General features: G+C 51.6%; 1 protein-coding gene across 1 annotated transcript in view; it reads left to right on the plus strand.

Moving 5' to 3' along the window:
• The window catches only part of LOC311309184 (formin-1), a gene marked incomplete at both ends in the record, with an annotated part of 82,289 nt that overhangs the window by 14,208 nt on the left and 48,015 nt on the right, over window positions 1-20,066 (plus strand). Inside the window, 2 exon segments of the mRNA XM_084438363.1 lie at window positions 8,826-9,001; window positions 17,682-17,802. Coding sequence (XP_084294489.1) covers window positions 8,826-9,001; window positions 17,682-17,802 — 297 coding nt within the window.

A 20,066-nucleotide genomic window follows, 5' to 3' on the forward strand; every position in this document is an offset into this window, starting at 1 on the left:
AGGATGAAAGAAAGAAAGAAAGAAAAGAAAGAAAGAAAGAAAGAAAGAAAGAAAGAAGAAAGATAGAAAGAAGGATGGATGGATGGATGGATGAAAGAAAGAAAGAAAAAGAAGGAAGGAAGGAAGGAAGGAAGGATGGAAGGAATGATGGAAGGAAGGATGGAAGGAAGGAAGGGAAGGAAAGGAAGGAAGGAAGGATGGAAGGAAGGAAGGAAAGGAAGGAAGGAAGGAAGGAAGGAAGGATGGATGGATGGATGGAAGGAAGGATGGAAGGAAGGAAAGAAGGAAGGAAAGATGGATGGAAGGAAGGATGGAAGGATGGATGGAAGGAAAGGAAAGGAAGGAAGGAAGGAAGGAAGGAAAGAAGGAAGGAAGGAAGGAAGGAAGGAAGGAAGGAAGGAAGGAAGGAAGGAAGGAAGGGAAGAAAGGAAGGATGGATGGAAGGAAGGAAGGAAGGAAGGAAGGAAAGAAGGATGGAAGGAAGGAAGTGAATGAATGAATATGAATGCTACCACAATAGTCATAAAAGGGTGCCTGTACAGAGAGCCTGCACGTGTCCCCAAATTCAAATCCCAACTGACACTGTGAGCATCCTCTCATTCACTTCAATGGAAAGGCATGTCCGATTCAGACAGCTCTCTCTCAAAAAGTATAAATGTCACAGCCTAGATATTGACACCGTAGGAATCCTGAGAAAATGCTGAACATTTTAGGATATGATATGTCCGTGTAGCTTAAAAACTGTAGGCATGGCGACGAGTTAGAAAAAGGGTAAAAATGCAAAATTAGCAGCTCAAAAGGTAGAGTGTGTGGGCCCATACGTTTCAATGGAGAGCGCAGTTGCCGAACAAATCGTCATACAGCGAAAACTATAAGTCACACGGCTTAGAGACTTACATTGTACGAATCAGCACAGTTATGGGAACGTTTCGATATATAATATGTGTATGAGCTGTTAAAACTGTAGGCATAGCGACAAGTTAGAAAAAGAGTAAAAATGCAAAATTAGCAGCTCAAAAGCTAGAGTGTGTTGCCATACGTTTCAATGAGGAGCGCAGTTGCCGAACAAATCGTCATACAGCGAAAACTATGAGTCACACTGCTTAGATACTTACATTGTACGAATCAGCACAGTTGTGTGAATGTTTTGATGTATAATATGTGTGTGAGCTTTCAAAACTGTAGGAGTGCCAGCAGTTTACAAAATGTGTGAATATTTTCAAAGCAACTGCTGCCACCACTCTAAAAACATAAAATTTCTGAACATTCCAAAAGCATTTCAAGCAGTTTCAATAGGACAAAAAATAGTTTTAAAAGTTAAATTTCTAAAAAACTATAACAAATATCAAAAATCTGAATGGATCCGTTCAAGAGCTGAACGTCATGAACATTTTAAAGTTTGAATGAGGTTTCTAGCACAAAGTATGAAGAACTAGTAGAGGTTCAAAAAAGCGGGGAGAATAATAATAATAAAGAAAGAAAGAAAGAAAGAAAGAAAGAAAGAAATAGTGGGAATATCACAAGTTGGGCTAGCTTCTGCAAGCTAGCCCACCTAATAAAGAAAGAAAGAAAGAAATAGTGGGAATATCACAAGTTGGGCTAGCTTCTGCAAGCTAGCCCACCTAATAAAGGGCAGTGAGAGAAGGGAGTTTAATAAAGGGCAGTGAGAGAAGGGAGTTTAATAAAGGGCAGTTAGAGTAGGGAGTTTAATAAAGGGCAGTGAGAGTAGGGAGTTTAATAAAGGGCAGTGAGAGAAGGGAGTTTAATAAAGGGCAGTTAGAGAAGGGAGTTTAATAAAGGGCAGTGAGAGAAGGGAGTTTAATAAAGGGCAGTGAGAGAAGGGAGTTTAATAAAGGGCAGTTAGAGTAGGGAGTTTAATAAGGGGCAGTGAGAGAAGGGAGTTTAATAAAGGGCAGTGAGAGTAGGGAGTTTAATAAAGGGCAGTGAGAGTAGGGAGTTTAATAAAGGGCAGTGAGAGAAGGGAGTTTAATAAGGGGCAGTGAGAGAAGGGAGTTTAATAAAGGGCAGTTAGAGAAGGGAGTTTAATAAAGGGCAGTGAGAGTCAGGAGTTTTCCCCAGAGCCAGTGAACTCTGGCTCACCCACGCACGCCTCAGTCTATTACAGCATGCTACCCCTACGTGACGTCATCAGGAGGCAGGATATTAGCTTCCGTAGCTACGCAGATGACACCCAGCTCTATATTCCTGTGACACCCGATGACGACAGCTCAGTTGACCACTTGGTAGAATGCACTGATATAACTGCATGGATGTCCCAGAATGTCCTTCGGTTAAACCAGGACAAAACTGATGTGCTGATCGCCTTGTTGAGAGGGGTCAGGGAAGAATTTTTACAGCTCACTTATCTGGCCCCTGGGTGAAACTGTTTTTTTGCTTCCCTCTGGAATATGTAGGGGTGGGTCGTATGCCCACCTCCCTTGTTCTCTGTAAAGCGCATTGTGTTGCCTCTGGGTATGAAATGCGCTATACAAATAAAGCTTTGATTGATTGATTGATTGATTGATTGATTGATTGATTGATTGATTGATTGTTGGTGATAAAGTTGAAAGGGAGACTATCTGGGCACTTAAAAACACAACGTCAGAAACCTAGGTGTCATGTCTGATTCTGATCTTAATTTTGAGGCTCATATTAAGAATGTGACTAGGACATGTTTTTATCACTTGAGAAACATTGCTAAGCTGAAACCTTTTCTCTCCCAGGCCGACACAAAGACTAATGCTTGGTTTTATCAGTGGCAGGTTGGATTACTGTAACGCTCTCCTATCTGGTCTACTAAAGAAAGCTATTAGTCAACTTCAAATAGTACACAATGCTGCAGCACATGTCCTCACTAAGACCAGAAGGAGGGCTTCATCACACCAGTCTTACTATCACTACACTGGTTACCTGTCAGTTTTAGAATAGATTTTAAGATTATTTTATTAGTTTATAAAGTACTCCATAGTCATGCACCTGAATACCTGTCAGGTATGCTTTGAGGTCTGAGGTCCCCACATGGGGAGCCAGGACCAGGAGACATGACCAGGAGACATGACCAGGAGACATGGGGAGACAGGACCAGGAGACATGGGGAGGCAGGACCAGGAGACATGGGGAGACAGGACCAGGAGACATGGGGAGACAGGACCAGGAGACATGAGGAGACATGGGGAGACAGGACCAGGAGACATGGGGAGACAGGACCAGGAGACATGGGGAGACAGGACCAGGAGACATGGGGAGGCAGGACCAGGAGACATGGGGAGACAGGACCAGGAGACATGGGGAGACAGGACCAGGAGACATGGGGAGACAGGACCAGGAGACATGGGGAGACAGGACCAGGAGACATGGGGAGACATGGGGAGACAGGACCAGGAGACATGGGGAGGCAGGACCAGGAGACATGGGGAGACAGGACCAGGAGACATGGGGAGACAGGACCAGGAGACATGGGGAGACAGGACCAGGAGACATGGGGAGACAGGACCAGGAGACATGGGGAGACAGGACCAGGAGACATGGGGAGACAGGACCAGGAGACATGGGGAGCCAGGACCAGGAGACATGACCAGGAGACATGGGGAGACAGGACCAGGAGACATGGGGAGGCAGGACCTGGAGACATGGGGAGACAGGACCAGGAGACATGGGGAGGCAGGACCAGGAGACATGGGGAGACAGGACCAGGAGACATGGGGAGGCAGGACCAGGAGACATGGGGAGGCAGGACCAGGAGACATGGGGAGACAGGACCAGGAGACATGGGGAGGCAGGACCAGGAGACATGGGGAGACAGGACCAGGAGACATGGGGAGGCAGGACCAGGAGACATGGGGAGACAGGACCAGGAGACATGGGGAGGACCAGGAGACATGGGGAGGCAGGACCAGGAGACATGGGGAGACAGGACCAGGAGACATGGGGAGACAGGACCAGGAGACATGGGGAGACAGGACCAGGAGACATGGGGAGGCAGGACCAGGAGACATGGGGAGACAGGACCAGGAGACATGGGGAGACAGGACCAGGAGACATGGGGAGACAGGACCAGGAGACATGGGGAGGACCAGGAGACATGGGGAGCCAGGACCAGGAGACATGGGGAGGACCAGGAGACATGGGGAGACAGGACCAGGAGACATGGGGAGACAGGACCAGGAGACATGGGGAGGACCAGGAGACATGGGGAGCCAGGACCAGGAGACATGGGGAGGACCAGGAGACATGGGGAGACAGGACCAGGAGACATGGGGAGACAGGACCAGGAGACATGGGGAGACAGGACCAGGAGACATGGGGAGCCAGGACCAGGAGACATGGGGAGGACCAGGAGACATGGGGAGACAGGACCAGGAGACATGGGGAGACAGGACCAGGAGACATGGGGAGACAGGACCAGGAGACATGGGGAGACAGGACCAGGAGACATGGGGAGACAGGACCAGGAGACATGACCAGGAGACATGGGGAGACAGGACCAGGAGACATGGGGAGACAGGACCAGGAGACATGGGGAGACAGGACCAGGAGACATGGGGAGACAGGACCAGGAGACATGGGGAGACAGGACCAGGAGACATGGGGAGACAGGACCAGGAGACATGGGGAGACAGGACCAGGAGACATGGGGAGGCAGGACCAGGAGACATGGGGAGACAGGACCAGGAGACATGGGGAGACAGGACCAGGAGACATGGGGAGACAGGACCAGGAGACATGGGGAGGCAGGACCAGGAGACATGGGGAGACAGGACCAGGAGACATGGGGAGACAGGACCAGGAGACATGGGGAGACAGGACCAGGAGACATGGGGAGACAGGACCAGGAGACATGGGGAGACAGGACCAGGAGACATGAGGAGGCAGCCTTCAGATTTACTCCTCCAGCCTCTGGAATACCCTGGCAGAAAACATAAGGATGGTTGAAACTGTGGGAACTTTTAAGCGATCTTAAGACATACTTTTTTAATTTTGCTTTCATCATGTAGTTTTACTCAATTTTAGTATTCTTTCATTCTCATTTTTTATTTTTTTTACTGTTTCTTTTTTTCTATTTCTCTGTTCCATCCTGTCTTATTTTCTTCTTTTTCTTACCAGCTACTGTACTAATAAACAATGTTTTTATTTATTCTGTAAAGCGCTTTGTGCTAAATTTGCCTGTATGAACAAGTGCTATATAAATACAATTGACTCTGTGTGTGTGCTGCGTGTGTGTGCGTGCGTGTGTGTTTGTAATAAACCACAGCTACCCAGCGATGCTGAGCCATAACTCCTGCAGCAGATTGATTCCCGGATGCAGCTGAGAAGCTGTGCTTTGCTAAATCACATTCATGTCCTTCCTCTCCCGCTGCTCAGTCAGTGGGGGACTCTGACCCAATCAGAAGCTGTTGTCTGCTGCTGCACTGCATAGAGAACAGCAGAATACACATTTCCGTTCTCCTAGCAAGGGACGATACAGTTCTATTATTATTTATACAAATACAAAATTAGGTTAGAATTGTGCAAGTTAACGGATAGAAAGGTCCCCCCCCCCCCCCCCTGGGTCCTGGAGATCCCCCCCCCCCCCCCCCCCCGGGACCTGGAGATTCTCTCTCCTCCATTATACGAGGGTCTGTTTTCGTCTCTTCCCCCGAGGGACGCTGTAGTAGCAGCAGGCAGAGCTTCACTGCAGTGTTTGTCTTTGACACTGAGACACTCTCTCTCGCTCTCTCGCTCTCTCTCTCCCTCTCTCGCTCTCTTCCTTCTCTCCCTCTCTCTCTCTCTCTCTCTCTCTCCCTCTCCCTCTCCCTCTCCCTCTCCCTCTCTCTCTCTCCCTCCCTCCCTCTCTCTCTCTCTCTCTCTCTCTCTCTCTCTCTCTCTCTCTCTCTCCCTCCCTCCCTCCCTCTCTCTCTCCCTCTCTCTCTCTCCCTCCCTCCCTCTCTCTCTCTCTCCCTCCCTCTCTCTCTCTCTCTCTCTCTCTCTCTCTCCCTCCCTCTCCTGTCCAGATGGTGGCAGCGTGGTTCTCCTTATGCACGTTTAACAGCCGAGGCCCTCAAACTCGAAGGAGACGCGAGCTCACGGCCCTCGAGTCCTTTAACCCATTGAAATGTCAACGTTGAGTACTTGTTGACATGCAGACGTGCTGAGTGTTAAGCTCAGCATGCGACATAAGAACAGGGCAGCACTGACCCTATATAAGTACTGACCCCCCAACATTCAATCATCAGTCTGAGAATGGAGCCAATCCTGAATGCAGTGGTAATTTGGGGGAGAGTATATTCACCGCAGCCAATCAGGAGAATTACCCCCCAGACCTGTTGAGGACGCAACATTGCATCTGGAACGCGTCCCGAAACGTGGTCAGCATTTCCTGTCCCGGGTCCAGCCCGTACAGAGCTGCCCGGTGCATTAACATAATGAGAAGTTATTAATCTAATCCCCCTGCAGGGACCGCAGCCCTCTCGTCTGATAGTGACTTGTTCTGTTCAAGCCTCATGCTGAATACTAATGCGCATAATATGAATGATGAGTTATTATTTTCTAGCGAGAAGCCCCACTGGGATTTATTTCTTGTTGGCTTCTCTGTCATAACAGCTTTGAAGCCGTGAATGCACAGCTACAGATGAGATGGGAGATTTGAGCATGTTATGTTAAGGTCGGCTGATCTGCTGCTACTGGACATGGCCAAGACCAGGCTAAAGACCAGAGGTCACCGAGCCTTTGTGGCGGCTGCCCCTCGGCTCTGGAACAACTTGCCCCTCCACATCAGACCTACCCAGACCCTCAATGTTCTTAAATCTTTATTGAAGACCCACTTTTTCTCCCTGGCCTTCAATTCTAGTCGAGCCTCACTCGCAGGCTAGTGTGTGTATTGTTGTCTTTGTGGGTATTGTTGTGTTTGCGTGTACGGTTGTGTCTTGAAGTGTCATTGTTGTTATTTATTTTTCACCTACCTGTACAGCACTTTGGTGGATCTCAGTGGTTTTAAACGTGCTTTATAAATAAAGTTTGAGTTGAGTTGAGTGGTGGTGAGGAGGATGGGGGTGCTTCTCAGACCCGCCCTGCTCTGGCAGCGTAGCGGGAGCACGAGGAACGCTGGAGCTGTGGGGCTTCACCCCGAGGAAAAACATGATCTGAGGTCCACAGGTTTCACGTTTCTACTCTTCTTTTTCTCTCTTTCCCCTGCTCTTTCTATCTTTCTCACTCTAACTCTCTCTCTCTCTCTCTCTCTCTCTCTTTCACTCTTTGATCTATCACTCTATTTCTCTCTATATATATATCTCTCACTCTCTATCTCTCACTCTCTCTATCTCTCACTCTCTATATCTCTCACTCTCTCTATCTCTCTATATATATCTCACTCTCTCACTCTCTATATCTCTCACTCTCTATATCTCTCACTCTATATCTCTCACTCTATATCTCTCACTCTATATCTCTCTCTCTCACCCTCTATCTCTCTCTCGCTCTCTCTTTTATATATATCTCTTACTATCTTTCTATCTCTCACTCTATACTGTAATTCTCTCACTCTCTTCTCTCACTCTCTTTGTCTCTCAATCTCTTTATATATCTCTCTTTTTTCATGCATGAGGGCCTCCTATGGGAGAGCTCGCATGCAGGCATGATTACTGTGGTGGGGAACTCTTCCTGTGTGTGTGTGTGTATGTGCGTGCATGCGTGTGTATGTGTGTGTATGTGCGTGCGCACGTGTGTGTGCGTGCATATACAGTACACGTGAGCATACATGTACACAAGCATGTGTCTTGAGATGTTAGGAGTTTCTACTGTATGTTCTGCTCCTGTGTGTGTAGTGTTTGTGGTAGTAGGCGTGTGTACGTGTGGCTAGACTCACATCTGAAGGCTCTCACACAGGACGCGTTCAGAAGCTGAAAGAGCCAACGACTGTGGAAGAGACTGCTGCTTATGACACCGAGTGGTATATAAAAAAAAATCCCACAGATATTAATAAAATGAATCTATCCTGTCCATACTGCAGTGTGTACGAAGGGTGTTGGGGGGGGGGGGGTCCAATCAAACATTAACCTGGTCTTACAGTATCCCACAATGCAGTTCTGTCATTGCGGTTCCATCTGTGGTTGGCTCTGCTTGCACCTTTAGCCTGCGTCGTTTCACCTGCTCACCGTCTCTCTCTCCCTCTCTCTCTCTCTCTCACTCTCTCTCTGAGGGGCTGAAACGCCCACTTTTCTGCTCTTCAATCCATGGTAACGTCGCCCCCACCTAAACAGAACTGACAGAGTACACGCCCACAAACACACCCACGCACCCACAAATCTATGGAGCTACTGGAGTGGGTGGGGTCGTCCCCCTATGATGAAGACATCATGTCCGACAGCTCGTATTAATCCCCGGGGTGGATGGATGGTGGCATTTATTGCAGAGGTCATGACTCGGCATGTTCAAGCCCCCTGATTGGACCAGAGCTGAGGGCTGGCAGTGCTGAGGCAGGAGCCCGGCTAGCTAAGTGTAGTTTATAAATAGACCGCTGTATCCTGCAGCAGGCGAAGGCTCGGGCTGGTCTCTCTGATTCTGAGAGGTACTGATGCCTGCTCTCTACCTCCTCCTCCTCCTCCTCCTCCTCCTCCTCCTCCTCCTCCTCCTCCTCCTCCACGATCTCCGATCATATTAGGTTATAGCTGTTTTTGTTGATGTCAATTCTAGCCCATCCCCAGAGTCTCTGTGATTTGCAGTCGGAAACCTATTAAATCTGTTATTACAGATAAGTGCGTGTGTGTGTGTGTGTGTGTGTGTGTGTGTGTGTGTGTGTGTGTGTGTGTGTGTGTGTGTGTGTGTGTGTGTGTGTGTGTGTGTGTGTGTAGAGGAGTCCCTCCCGAGGCAGGATAATGACATCTGGATGCTGGATGGCGAGGACTCCATCTCCCAGGAGCCCCTGTCCCGCGCCTCTCGACCCAGCCACCTCGACTTCCTCCGGATCACGCCCCCCGAGGATGACATCATCGGTGACACGCCCTCTTACCCGAGGCTGGAGTACACGGTGAGAGCACAAGCGACACCAGTCATAATGACCCGGCCTGGTGAGGTCATCCTGATCTAGCGAGCTCGCGGTCAGCTTCTCTCCAGTCTGGAGACCATCCTGATCTAGCGAGCCTGCTTCACTCCACAGGTCAGTCTGGACTTCCCCCTGTCGGGAACGATTATTGTGGGCGGGAGTACTTACCTTGACAGACTAACTCCTTCAGCCAATACGCATAACAAAACTTTTGCTAAATCCAGTCGTAAGAATGGCGAAAAAGTTTTTTTCCTCTGAGAAACTCAATGCATACTGTTATTCTAGGTTAATTGTTATTATTGAGTCTATCTCTGCAGTAACTGCACTTATGGCTGTATTTATTTTACTAACGTTAACGTTACCGCTCGTTACTTGTGTGCTTTGCCACAAGAACCAATCAAGGGCTACGTTTTACTGGGGGGCAGAACTGCAGTCAGAACACAGTCCCTGATTGGCCCGGTTAACACGTAATCGGAGAATAATCGTTGGAGATAGTAGGAAGTCCAGTCTGATCTGCGGAGTGAAACTGAATGTGAGCTCAAGATCAGGATGGTCTCAGGGGGCGAATAATAACCAACACCTTTACATTCTAATACTTAATGGCTAATATTAGCCTTAGCGCCCCTGCATACATATTCACAGCATTGTAGCGTAGCATTCCTCTCTCTCAAGGCTGCAGGCCAGCATGGGTTTCCTAAACTGGACCATTAAACCACCTGATCATGAATTCCTGGAGGATCAGATCAGGGAATTCCATTCCGTTGACCCAACACTGACCCAACACTGACTCAACACATTCTGCTCAAACCTTTTTATTCTGCTCAAACCAGGTTTTCAGGCAGTGGACACTGGGGGGAGTGTGTGTGGGTCTGGGGGAGTGTGTGTGTGTTGAGGGGGAGTGTGTGTGGGTCTGGGGGAGTGTGTGTGGGTCTGGGGAAGTGTGTGTGTGTTGAGGGGGATTGTGTGAGTCTGGGGGAGTGTGTGTGGGTCTGGGGGAGTGTGTGTGTGTTGAGGGGGAGTGTGTGAGTCTGGGGGAGTGTGTGTGGGTCTGGGGAAGTGTGTGTGTGTTGAGGGGGAGTGTGTGTGGGTCTGGGGGAGTGTGTGTGGGTCTGGGGAAGTGTGTGTGTGTTGAGGGGGATTGTGTGAGTCTGGGGGAGTGTGTATGGGCTCTGGGGGAGTGTGTGTGGGTCTGGGGAGTGTGTGTGGCTCTGGGGGAGTGTGTGTGGGTCTGGGGAGTGTGTGTGTGTTGAGGGGGATTGTGTGAGTCTGGGGGAGTGTGTGTGGGTCTGGGGAAGTGTGTGTGTGTTGAGGGGGATTGTGTGAGTCTGGGGGAGTGTGTGTGGGTCTGGGGAGTGTGTGTGTGTTGAGGGGGATTGTGTGAGTCTGGGGGAGTGTGTGTGGGTCTGGAGAGTGTGTGTGTGTTGAGGGGGATTGTGTGAGTCTGGGGGAGTGTGTGTGAGTCTGGGGGAGTGTGTGTGAGTCTGGGGGAGTGTGTGTGGGTCTGGGGAGTGTGTGTGTGTTGAGGGGGATTGTGTGAGTCTGGGGGAGTGTGTGTGGGTCTGGGGAGTGTGTGTGTGTTGAGGGGGATTGTGTGAGTCTGGGGGAGTGTGTGTGGGTCTGGGGAGTGTGTGTGTGTTGAGGGGGATTGTGTGAGTCTGGGGGAGTGTGTGTGGGTCTGGGGGAGTGTGTGGGTTGAGGGGGAGTGTGTGGGTTGAGGGACATGTTGCCCTTTCCAATACCTTGTTGTGAAGCCACTGTAGCCTGCATTGGGGTGGATTGCTTCCTACAGTACAGTGTATTTATTGATGTTTTTCATTGTAAATGAGCCATACTATGCGAGAGAGCAGAGTTACAGTTTGCTCCTGCCCCCCGGGCGTGTGACTCGTTAGGCTAACATCCCCTCCAAACACCCAGCTTGGTACACAACTTCACTCTGTTTGTGCCGTGTGCCTTCAGGTCTCTCTCTCTCTCTCTCTCTCTCTCTCTCTCTCTCTCTCTCTCCCTCTCTCTCTCTCCCTCTCTCTCTCTCTCTCTCCCTCTCTCTCTCTCCCTCTCTCTCTCTCTCTCTCCCTCTCTCTCTCTCTCTCTCTCCCTCCCTCTCTCTCTCTCTCTCTCTCTCTCTCTCTCTCTCCCTCTCTCTCTCCCTCTCCCTCTCCCTCTCTCTCTCTCTCCCTCTCTCTCTCTCTCTCTCTCTCTCCCTCTCTCTATCTCTCTCTCTCCCTCTCTCTCTCTCTCTCTCTCTCCCTCTCTCTCTCTCTCTCCCTCTCCCTCCCTCTCTCTATCTCTCTCCCTCTCTCTCCCTCTCTCTCTCTCTCTCTCTCCCTCTCTCTCTCCCTCTCTCTCTCTCTCTCTCCCTCTCTCTCTCCTACTCTCTCTCTCTCTCCCTCTCTCTCCCTCCCTCTCCCTCTCTCTCCCTCTCTCTCTCCAAATAAACGCTCTCAAGAGCTTGCCAAAACAACTCAGGGGCCGAGAGTAAAAACCTAAGAGGCAGACGTTCCACGCGTCACCCTCCTCTACCCCAGACACTAGCAGATGTTCATCACACACAAAGACTAGTTCTTCACAGCTGAATGGTTCACCTACACTGGAATCAGTTTAAAAAGTCACAACAACACAACACCGTAGCGCAACTCTGCCATCTGGACCAAAGTAACAGAATATGTTCTCTAAATTGCCTGACAGAATGAAAACACCTCAACCGAACTCTTAACTGACTCCTTATTCCCAGCATGCCGTCTGTCTGCCAGGGTTCTAGGGGTTAGATGACATACCTGTGCTAGATTAGCCGTGTGGGGCTGTCAGAGAACCAGGGCATGCCTCTCGTCTGTCTACAGGAAACAACATAATCCCCTGTGGCGTGCCTGTTGCTATTGTCTTTGCGTCGTGCATTGTGGTGGCGGGTTTTCCCGAAGAATATGTTTCAGTATGTATTGTAGGGATGCGGCCAATAGGCCGAGTCACTCTGATTTGCATGCGCTTATGTCTATCTTTATCTCCACGTATCCTCACATAACTGAACACCAGAAGATCGATAGACATGCAAACTCTATAGGCCAACTGTTTTGGTTGGCATTTTTTTACAGGTCTCTCTCTCTCTCTCTCTTTCTCTCTCCCTCTCTCTCTCTCTCTCTCTCTCTCTCTCTCTCTCCCCTGACTTCCCAGAGGTAGTACAGTACACTAGCTCCAGCTATAGTTTGGCTTTAGGGTATTTATACTAGAATGTTCTGTATTAACGGTCCAGGGATCGTGGCCGACGCCATGGGCCCCACACATTATCTGTGGATTTGTTTTAATCCTTATAAGATCAGGAAACGCTACTGTACATTACAGTAGTACAGTACAGTTTAAGATAAAGGAAGTACTCATAATGTATGCTTTTTAAATAGCTAATGCATTCAATGTGAATATTATTTGATTTATACAACATTGTGGGTATTCTTTAAGGTACTGTATGCCCTTGAGGTTCGGTTGGGCTGAGATCCCTAAATCGCCGTGACAACCACCGGTCATTCTTAATTGGCCATGTGTCTGAAAGAATGTGGTCAGCGCATGACCTTTGGCAGCCAAGGCCCGGAACGAACGTACAGGCATCCAAGCACTCAAAGAAAGCTGAATGAGCAAGTATTTCCCTAAGTACCTTTCAGGGAAAATCTGCCAAGGCCTAAGTATAGATATTACCCAGTTGGAATGTGTTTCGTTACATAAAAAAGTTGGAAAAACGGACAGAGTGGTCCTTAACTTGACCAAGGGCGTTGTGCTCTGGTTTTTTCCACCCCACGGTGAACTTTCGAACTACGCCCGACTTGTGTTTGTGCGTTGCCGTGTTTACTCAGTTTCTTGTTGTTCTACGACCAACCCGCTAATGAGATTCACACGCGTGAGATGATCAAATCAAAACATTTTTCCTCACACCAGAACTCCACCCTGTACAGGAGTTGTGTTGGAGCCGCCTTGCTGTCAACACATGATCGGAGTGTTATTGTGTTGTTGGCGAAGGGTCAGACAGACTAATCACCACAGCTTAAGCCCTGTGTTGTAAACGCCCTCAGAGCGGTACAGTGCTACAGGGCTAGGAAAGGCCTGGCTCGGTTAGAGCCGGACCTCCCTGGCTGTCCACCTGACCGCTGGGAGATTAACTCTCCGAGTGTGTGTGTGTGTGTGTACTCTGCACCAAGGCTGCGCAGCACTGAGGCAGAGAGACGAGGGCAAGGAGGGAGGGTGTGTGTGTGTGTGTGTGTTACCTGGGGCAGCCATCTTGCGGAAGTGAGCAGGAGTAACCAGACACCTGTTCTGCTTCGCGCCACAGTCCCCTCCCAAACAGGGTGGGACCAGACCGGGCGGACCAGTGGACCACGTTATTTTTACAGCCTTAGGGACTTTTCTCACACACACACACACACACACACACATACACACACACATACAGAGCTCGGCTGTATACTGAGACCCACACACACACACACACAGGGGGGAGAGAGCCACACCAGAGGGGCGCTCTCATTAGCCTCTACCGCTACATGGGAAATGTGAAATGGAACATTCCGGTATTTTCTCTACCTAACTTATCGGGAACTTTTTCATACTTCGGGTGTGTTTGTGAAGGAGGACGAGGAAGCGCTCCCCTCCAGGTTTTCCAGGGAGCTTATCCACCGGGACACGTTTCCAGCGGCCGGACAGACCGACCTGAACTGAACCTCAGCGGAGTTTCACTCTGCTCTCCAGCGGAGCGACGCGACAGGAAAGTGAACCGTGACATCTAACGGCCCTCAGTAAACAACGCCACCTGCGCGTCTGTGCGCGCGTGTCTGTGTGTGCGTGTTTGCGCACGTTAGGAGAAAGTGTTAACACAGTATCTGTGGTGCTAAGCTGCGTTTGAGTATCCAAGAAGGATTAAAGCAAAGCAGGGTGTTCTGACTGGAGTCTTCCCGGACAGAGAGGTTCAGAGTAGCCAGGGGGATTTTGTCCCGACAAAGGCCTTTTGTTCCCGGGAAAGGTGGAACAGGGGCAGGTTTTGGGCCCGGAGTTGCAGGAGATGAGCCTTTTGTGACGCTCTGAATGGACACAGTGTACTGGGATAAGCTTTGCTGCCTCAGCTGCTGTACCTGCTTGGCTGTGAGTCGGTTGGTTTCGTAGCAAAGGGCCGCCTCGGCGAGCGGTCGAGTGAAAATGGACAGCGTGAGTAACGGCTCCGACGGCCAGGGGAAAGCGCCCGCCAGCTCCTTCTTCAATAAGTTCTCCAACATCTTCGCCCGGGAGAGGGTGGAGTCGGCCAAGCCGCCGGCGGGGGACACGGCGGTGCTGACGGCTTTCAGGCCGCTGTCCGGCGACGAGGGCGGTCTCTCGGAGGTCGACGCGAGCGCACAGGATGGCGGCGGCGGCGACGGGCCCGTAACGGCGGGAGATGCGAGAGGCGGGGGGGAGGCGCTTCGGAGAGACAAGGAGGGCGTTCCTCCCGAGCGCACCGAACGCGGCGCCGAACCCCGGGAGGCCGAGGCCCGGGAGGAGACCGAGCCGGGCCGGGCGGAGGAGGCCGAGGTGACCCCCGCGGCCGACCCGGACCTGGTGCTGGTCACCATGGTGGAGACGTACAGTGACAACGAGGAGGAGGAGGAGGAGGACAAGGATGAACTCCTCTGCCCCGGGCTGCCACACCCCCCCGAGCGCGACCAGAGGCCATTGGGCGACGGTAACGCAGATCAGCTGCCGTGTCATCCTCCTCCTCCTCCTCCTCCAGAGAGGGATGTCCAGGCAGAGTTCAGAGCACACAGCCTGGTGGAGAGATCTCTCAAAGACGCCTCTGTTCTGTTCTCTCCACGGTCCGTCGGACGATCCGATCCCTCCACGGGTCCCGCTCTCCCCTCCCCCGAGCGGATGGCCCCGGCCGGAGAAGGCTGCCCCGAGGAGGACGAGGAGCCGGAGGCGGCGGCAGACGCGGAGGACGCCATGGGCTCCTCCGGGTCCACCCACAGAGCGGCCCGGGAGGAGGTCGAACCCGGGACGGACCGGACCGACGACCGCTTGGCGCCCCTCCGCCCGCCTCTCTCCTCTGGACCACAGACCCCCGAGCCCCGGGGCGAGGGCGCTACCTTCAGGGGGCGCAGCGGCGAGATACCTGGAGCTGAGGAGAAGGAGGAGGAGGAGGGGGAGGAGGGCGCGGGGAGCATCGCCAGCCCGGACCGCCGCTCCGGGGGACTCCCTCCCGGGCCTTCCTCCCCCGGCGGCGCTAACGCGGTTAGAGGCCCGTCGGTCGTGGCGGCGGCGTCCAGCGTTCCTGGACAGTCCCCAGCTGACAGCCGGCCAAGCGCCATTCCTCCCCCCGGTCAGCCCGAGGGCCGCGGCCACGTGCCTCCCGCCAGGCGGCCAGACACAGAGGCATCATCCTCCTCCGGCGCCGCCGCCACCACCACGTCCCCCCCCAGAGGCGCTGCTCTCTCCCCCTCCTCCTCCTCCTCCTCCTCCTCCTCCTCCCCCTCCTCCTCCTCCTCCTTCCAGCTGCCGGCGCTCTTCAGCGGGCTGCGGGTGCTGAAGAAAGGCGCCGTGGGCGAGGAGAGGGAGACGGTGGCCGAGATCAGGTGCCGCGACACGGACCTGGCCCTGCTCAGCCTGAAGAGGACGGTGAACAAGGCCAAGCTGTTCCCCGCCGAGCAGCTGCTCGCCGTCTGCCCGCCTCCGCCGCCGCACGCCAGGAAGCGTCCCGAGCCCAGGCACGCCACCGCCGCCCCCGAGATCAGGTGCAACCTCCTGGGCCTGCTGCTCAGCCCAGACGCCGCCAGGACGGAGGAGAGGGAAGAGGCGCCGGCGCAGGAGCCCGCGGACGGGTACCGCGAGACGGGGGAGAGGGAGGGGGAGGAGGAGAGCGGCGCCCGCGAGCCCGGCCCCGCCCCCCACCCCCACCCCCCGCCGCTGTTGTCGGCGCAAGGCAGGAAGACCCCAGAAACGGCCCTCGACACCTTCAAGAGCCTCTTCGGCGCCAAGCCCGCCAAGAGGGACGCGGCAGAACCCGTGGACGTGGAGGCCGTGAAGAGGAAGTTCAAAAGCGAGAAGGAGCTGCTGAAGTCCATCTTTGAAAGAGCCTCCAAGTCTCCCGGCAGCGCCGAACCCAAATCTCCCGTTGAAGTATGTAGTATGTAGTATGTACTCACGGCTGTTAGAGCTAGACTCCCTCGTGTGCTGCGGGCTCTTGTGTTTTGAAATGTTCAAATGTATGCCGTGTTTGCCGGTTCCATCTGTGTTGCAATACCTGGCAGGGGAATCCGTTTTTGGCAAATACACGATGTACAGTACCATCCATCTGTTGTACTGGGTGTAATGAATGAGGAAATGTTGTATTTCTTATTTTTGGCAAGACTCTAGACAAGACAAAGACGCTACAGTGGTCATACAGGATGTCTCAGGGTAATACAGGCTGTCTCAGGGTAATACAGGCTGTCTCAGGGTGATACAGGCTGTCTCAGGGTGATACAGGCTGTCTCAGGGTGATACAGGCTGTCTCAGGGTAATACAGGCTGTCTCAGGGTAATACAGGCTGTCTCAGGGTGATACAGGCTGTCTCAGGGTGATACAGGCTGTCTCAGGGTTACAGGCTGTCTCAGGGTTACAGGCTGTCTCAGGGTAATACAGGCTGTCTCAGGGTGATACAGGTTGTCTCAGGGGTAATACAGGTGGTCTCAGGGTGATACAGGTTGTCTCAGGGTAATACAGGCTGTCTCAGGGTAATACAGGATGTCTCAGGGTGATACAGGCTGTCTCAGGGTAATACAGGCTGTCTCAGGGTAATACAGGCTGTCTCAGGGTGATACAGGCTGTCTCAGGGTTACAGGCTGTCTCAGGGTTACAGGCTGTCTCAGGGTTACAGGCTGTCTCAGGGTTACAGGCTGTCTCAGGGTAATACAGGCTGTCTTACAGGCTATCTCAGGGTGATACAGGCTGTCTCATGTCTCAGGGTGATACAGGTTGTCTCATGTCTCAGGGGTAATACAGGTTGTCTCAGGGTAATACAGGCTGTCTCAGGGTAATACAGGTTGTCTCAGGGTCATACAGGGTAATACAGGCTGTCTCAGGGTAATACAGGTGGTCTCAGGGTGATACAGGCTGTCTCAGGGGTAATACAGGCTTTCTCAGGGTAATACAGGCTGTCTCAGGGTAATACAGGCTGTCTCAGGGTAATACAGGTTGTCTCAGGGTAATACAGGTTGTCTCAGGGTAATACAGGTTGTCTCAGGGTAATACAGGCTGTCTCAGGGTTACAGTTTGTCTCAGGGTGATACAGGCTGTCTCAGGGTAATACAGGCTGTCTCAGGGTAATACAGGCTGTCTCAGGGTAATACAGGCTGTCTCAGGGTAATACAGGTTGTCTCAGGGTGATACAGGCTGTCTCAGGGTAATACAGGTTGTCTCAGGGTGATACAGGCTGTCTCAGGGTAATACAGGTTGTCTCAGGGTTACAGGTTGTCTCAGGGTGATACAGGCTGTCTCAGGGTTACAGGTTGTCTCAGGGTGATACAGGCTGTCTCAGGGTGTCCAGAAAGCTGTCTGTCTTCGAGACGGACCGTTAGCCTGGATCACACGTCTCCACTCACCTCTGCGTATGTTTTGCTTTTCTATCGACTGTGTTAACAAGGTTTGATGCGTCTCCTCCCCCCCCCCCCCCTCCCCGCCCCCGCAGTCCGAGGTCACCTCCCCCGCAGACAGCGAGGACCGGACCCCCGGGCGCCTGCAGGCCGTCTGGCCCCCGCCCAAGCCCAGGGACGAGGAGGAGAAGGTGGGGCTCAGGTACACGGAGGCAGGTAAGGACTGGTCTCGTCCTCCGCACCATGTCACCTCTCGCTACTGCTGCCGGACATAGCCGGACAATAACATTAGATCCAGGAAGTGCTACTGCCCCTATGCAAAGAACATATATTCCCCTGTATATTAACTGCCAATATGTTATAGTATGTAAAATATATGGAGGGAATACAGAATAATATATCATGCCTACATACAGTAATATATTGAATAATACATAAGGAATCGCCGCTTTTCATATTTTGCAGTATATTGGAAAATATAACCACTGGTTTCCTATGTATGGAAATGTATTGTTTGATATATTACATTATATTGTCCAATATAACGCGATATATTGTTTCCTAAGGGAGTTGTCTACACAAAATAAACCTCACCTTATCGTTTAACCCTTCCCAGATAGCAAGCGGATGTGTAATGATTCTGGGCCCTATATGGGCCGGAACTAAGCCACAAGGGCCAGATCTGGCCTGTATATGGCCCAGATCCGCTTGCTATCTGGGTTACAGCACCTAGTCTCATGTTGAGAAATGCCCCTTTTGCTGGTTTCTGCCTTATCCTGAGTCTCAGACTGCAGACACCATAACGAAAATAGACCCTGCGCCCCCCCCCCCAGCCGCCTCCCCACCCAGCCTCTTTTATCAAGGGCAGACGCTCTCCTACCAAAACACTTCCATCCGCCAGCCTGATCTAATAGATGTGACACAAACAACAGGAGCTGCGTCCCTAGCTAGCGCAGCGCGGCTAGCCGAGCGCAAGCGCTGGGGTGTAAGACGTCCCTTAAATCCATTTAACGCTGGAATGTGCCGGAACCCTCCGCGCACAGAGACCCTCCTGTCTGTGGACTGTTCCGTGGCGTCTCAGGATAGCATGCGGCTTAGGAAGGCAGAGGCCGCTTGCGCTTCACTGGGAATGTTGCCACGCCGCCGCATTCCATCAGTCTTGTCTTTTGTCTGTCTGTTTTTGTTTGTTTGCTTGTTTGTTTGTTTGTCTGTCTGTCTGTCACTCCCTCTACCCATCCCCCCCCCTCTCTAGACACTCAAACAAGCAAGCAAGGACACACAGGACTCCAAATAAGCTTGATCCAATTACAGGGGAAAAGCCAGAGAGGCCTTGTGTTGTAGCTGCAGTGTTCAGGCTAAGCTAACTCGGCTGGCCTGGTGGTGGTGTAGCTGCAGTGTTCAGGCTAAGCTAACTCGGCTGGCCTGGTGGTAGTGTAGCTGCAGTGTTCAGGCTAAGCTAACTCGGCTGGCCTGGTGGTGGTGTAGCTGCAGTGTTAAGGCTAAGATAACTCGGCTGGCATGGTGGTGGTGTAGCTGCAGTGTTCAGGCTAAGCTAACTCGGCTGGCCTGGTGGTGGTGTAGCTGCAGTGTTCAGGCTAAGCTAACTCGGCTGGCCTGGTGGTGGTTTAGCAGCAGTGTTCAGGCTAAGCTAACTCAGCTGGCCTGGTGGTGGTGTAGCTGCAGTGTTCAGGCTAAGCTAACTCAGCTGGCTGGTGTTAGTGTACTGTAGCTGCCGTGTTCAGCTCAAGGTCTTCTGGCCTGGTTATTCTGCCACGAGCAAAGGTCTCATCTGATAGGTGGATTGATAAAAGTGGTTAAAACCCTGTTCCTGTTCACATGAGGTTGTTGTCATGCATTCCTTTCTCCTCTCCACACACACACACACACACACACCTCATTACCATTCACTGTTGTGTACTATCAAACAGGTTTCACTAGTCTTCCACACGTATAAGCCTTGAAATAACATAAATATGTGTCTGTCCTTAAAGATGATTACATAAAAGTCTCATATCAAACCACCGGACAAGCATAACAACCCATGAGCTACTGTACAACGTAAGCTCCAGTCTATTGTTTAAATAAGTTAGTGTCTTAACTACTGTATGTATCACTTGCCAACAATACAATATTATGCCCTTCACAGGATCACTAATGACTTATTAAAACCAGTTTGTCCAGTTCCAGAAGGTTCTTAAATGACATTCCGTGTTACTGATCCACCCTCCCGAGGCTTTTGTTCTGTGGGTCGGTTTAACTTGTATTTTGTCGACAGATTCGTGTCCTTCATTGTTATTGAGGAGATGGTACATTGAGACAAGTCTCCTTTGTTGGAATGATCAGCGTGGTGTGAAAAAGAAGAGAGAGAGAGCGAGAGAGAGAGAGAGATGCTATACTACAAAATCACTAATGCATTTTCATCATAATCTCTGTAAAATGCCACATTGAGCTCTTTCTCACATTTCATTATTGTACCAAAC

This window comes from Borostomias antarcticus (assembly GCF_949987555.1).
Source record: "Borostomias antarcticus genome assembly, chromosome: 5".
Classification (NCBI taxonomy): domain Eukaryota; kingdom Metazoa; phylum Chordata; class Actinopteri; order Stomiiformes; family Stomiidae; genus Borostomias; species Borostomias antarcticus.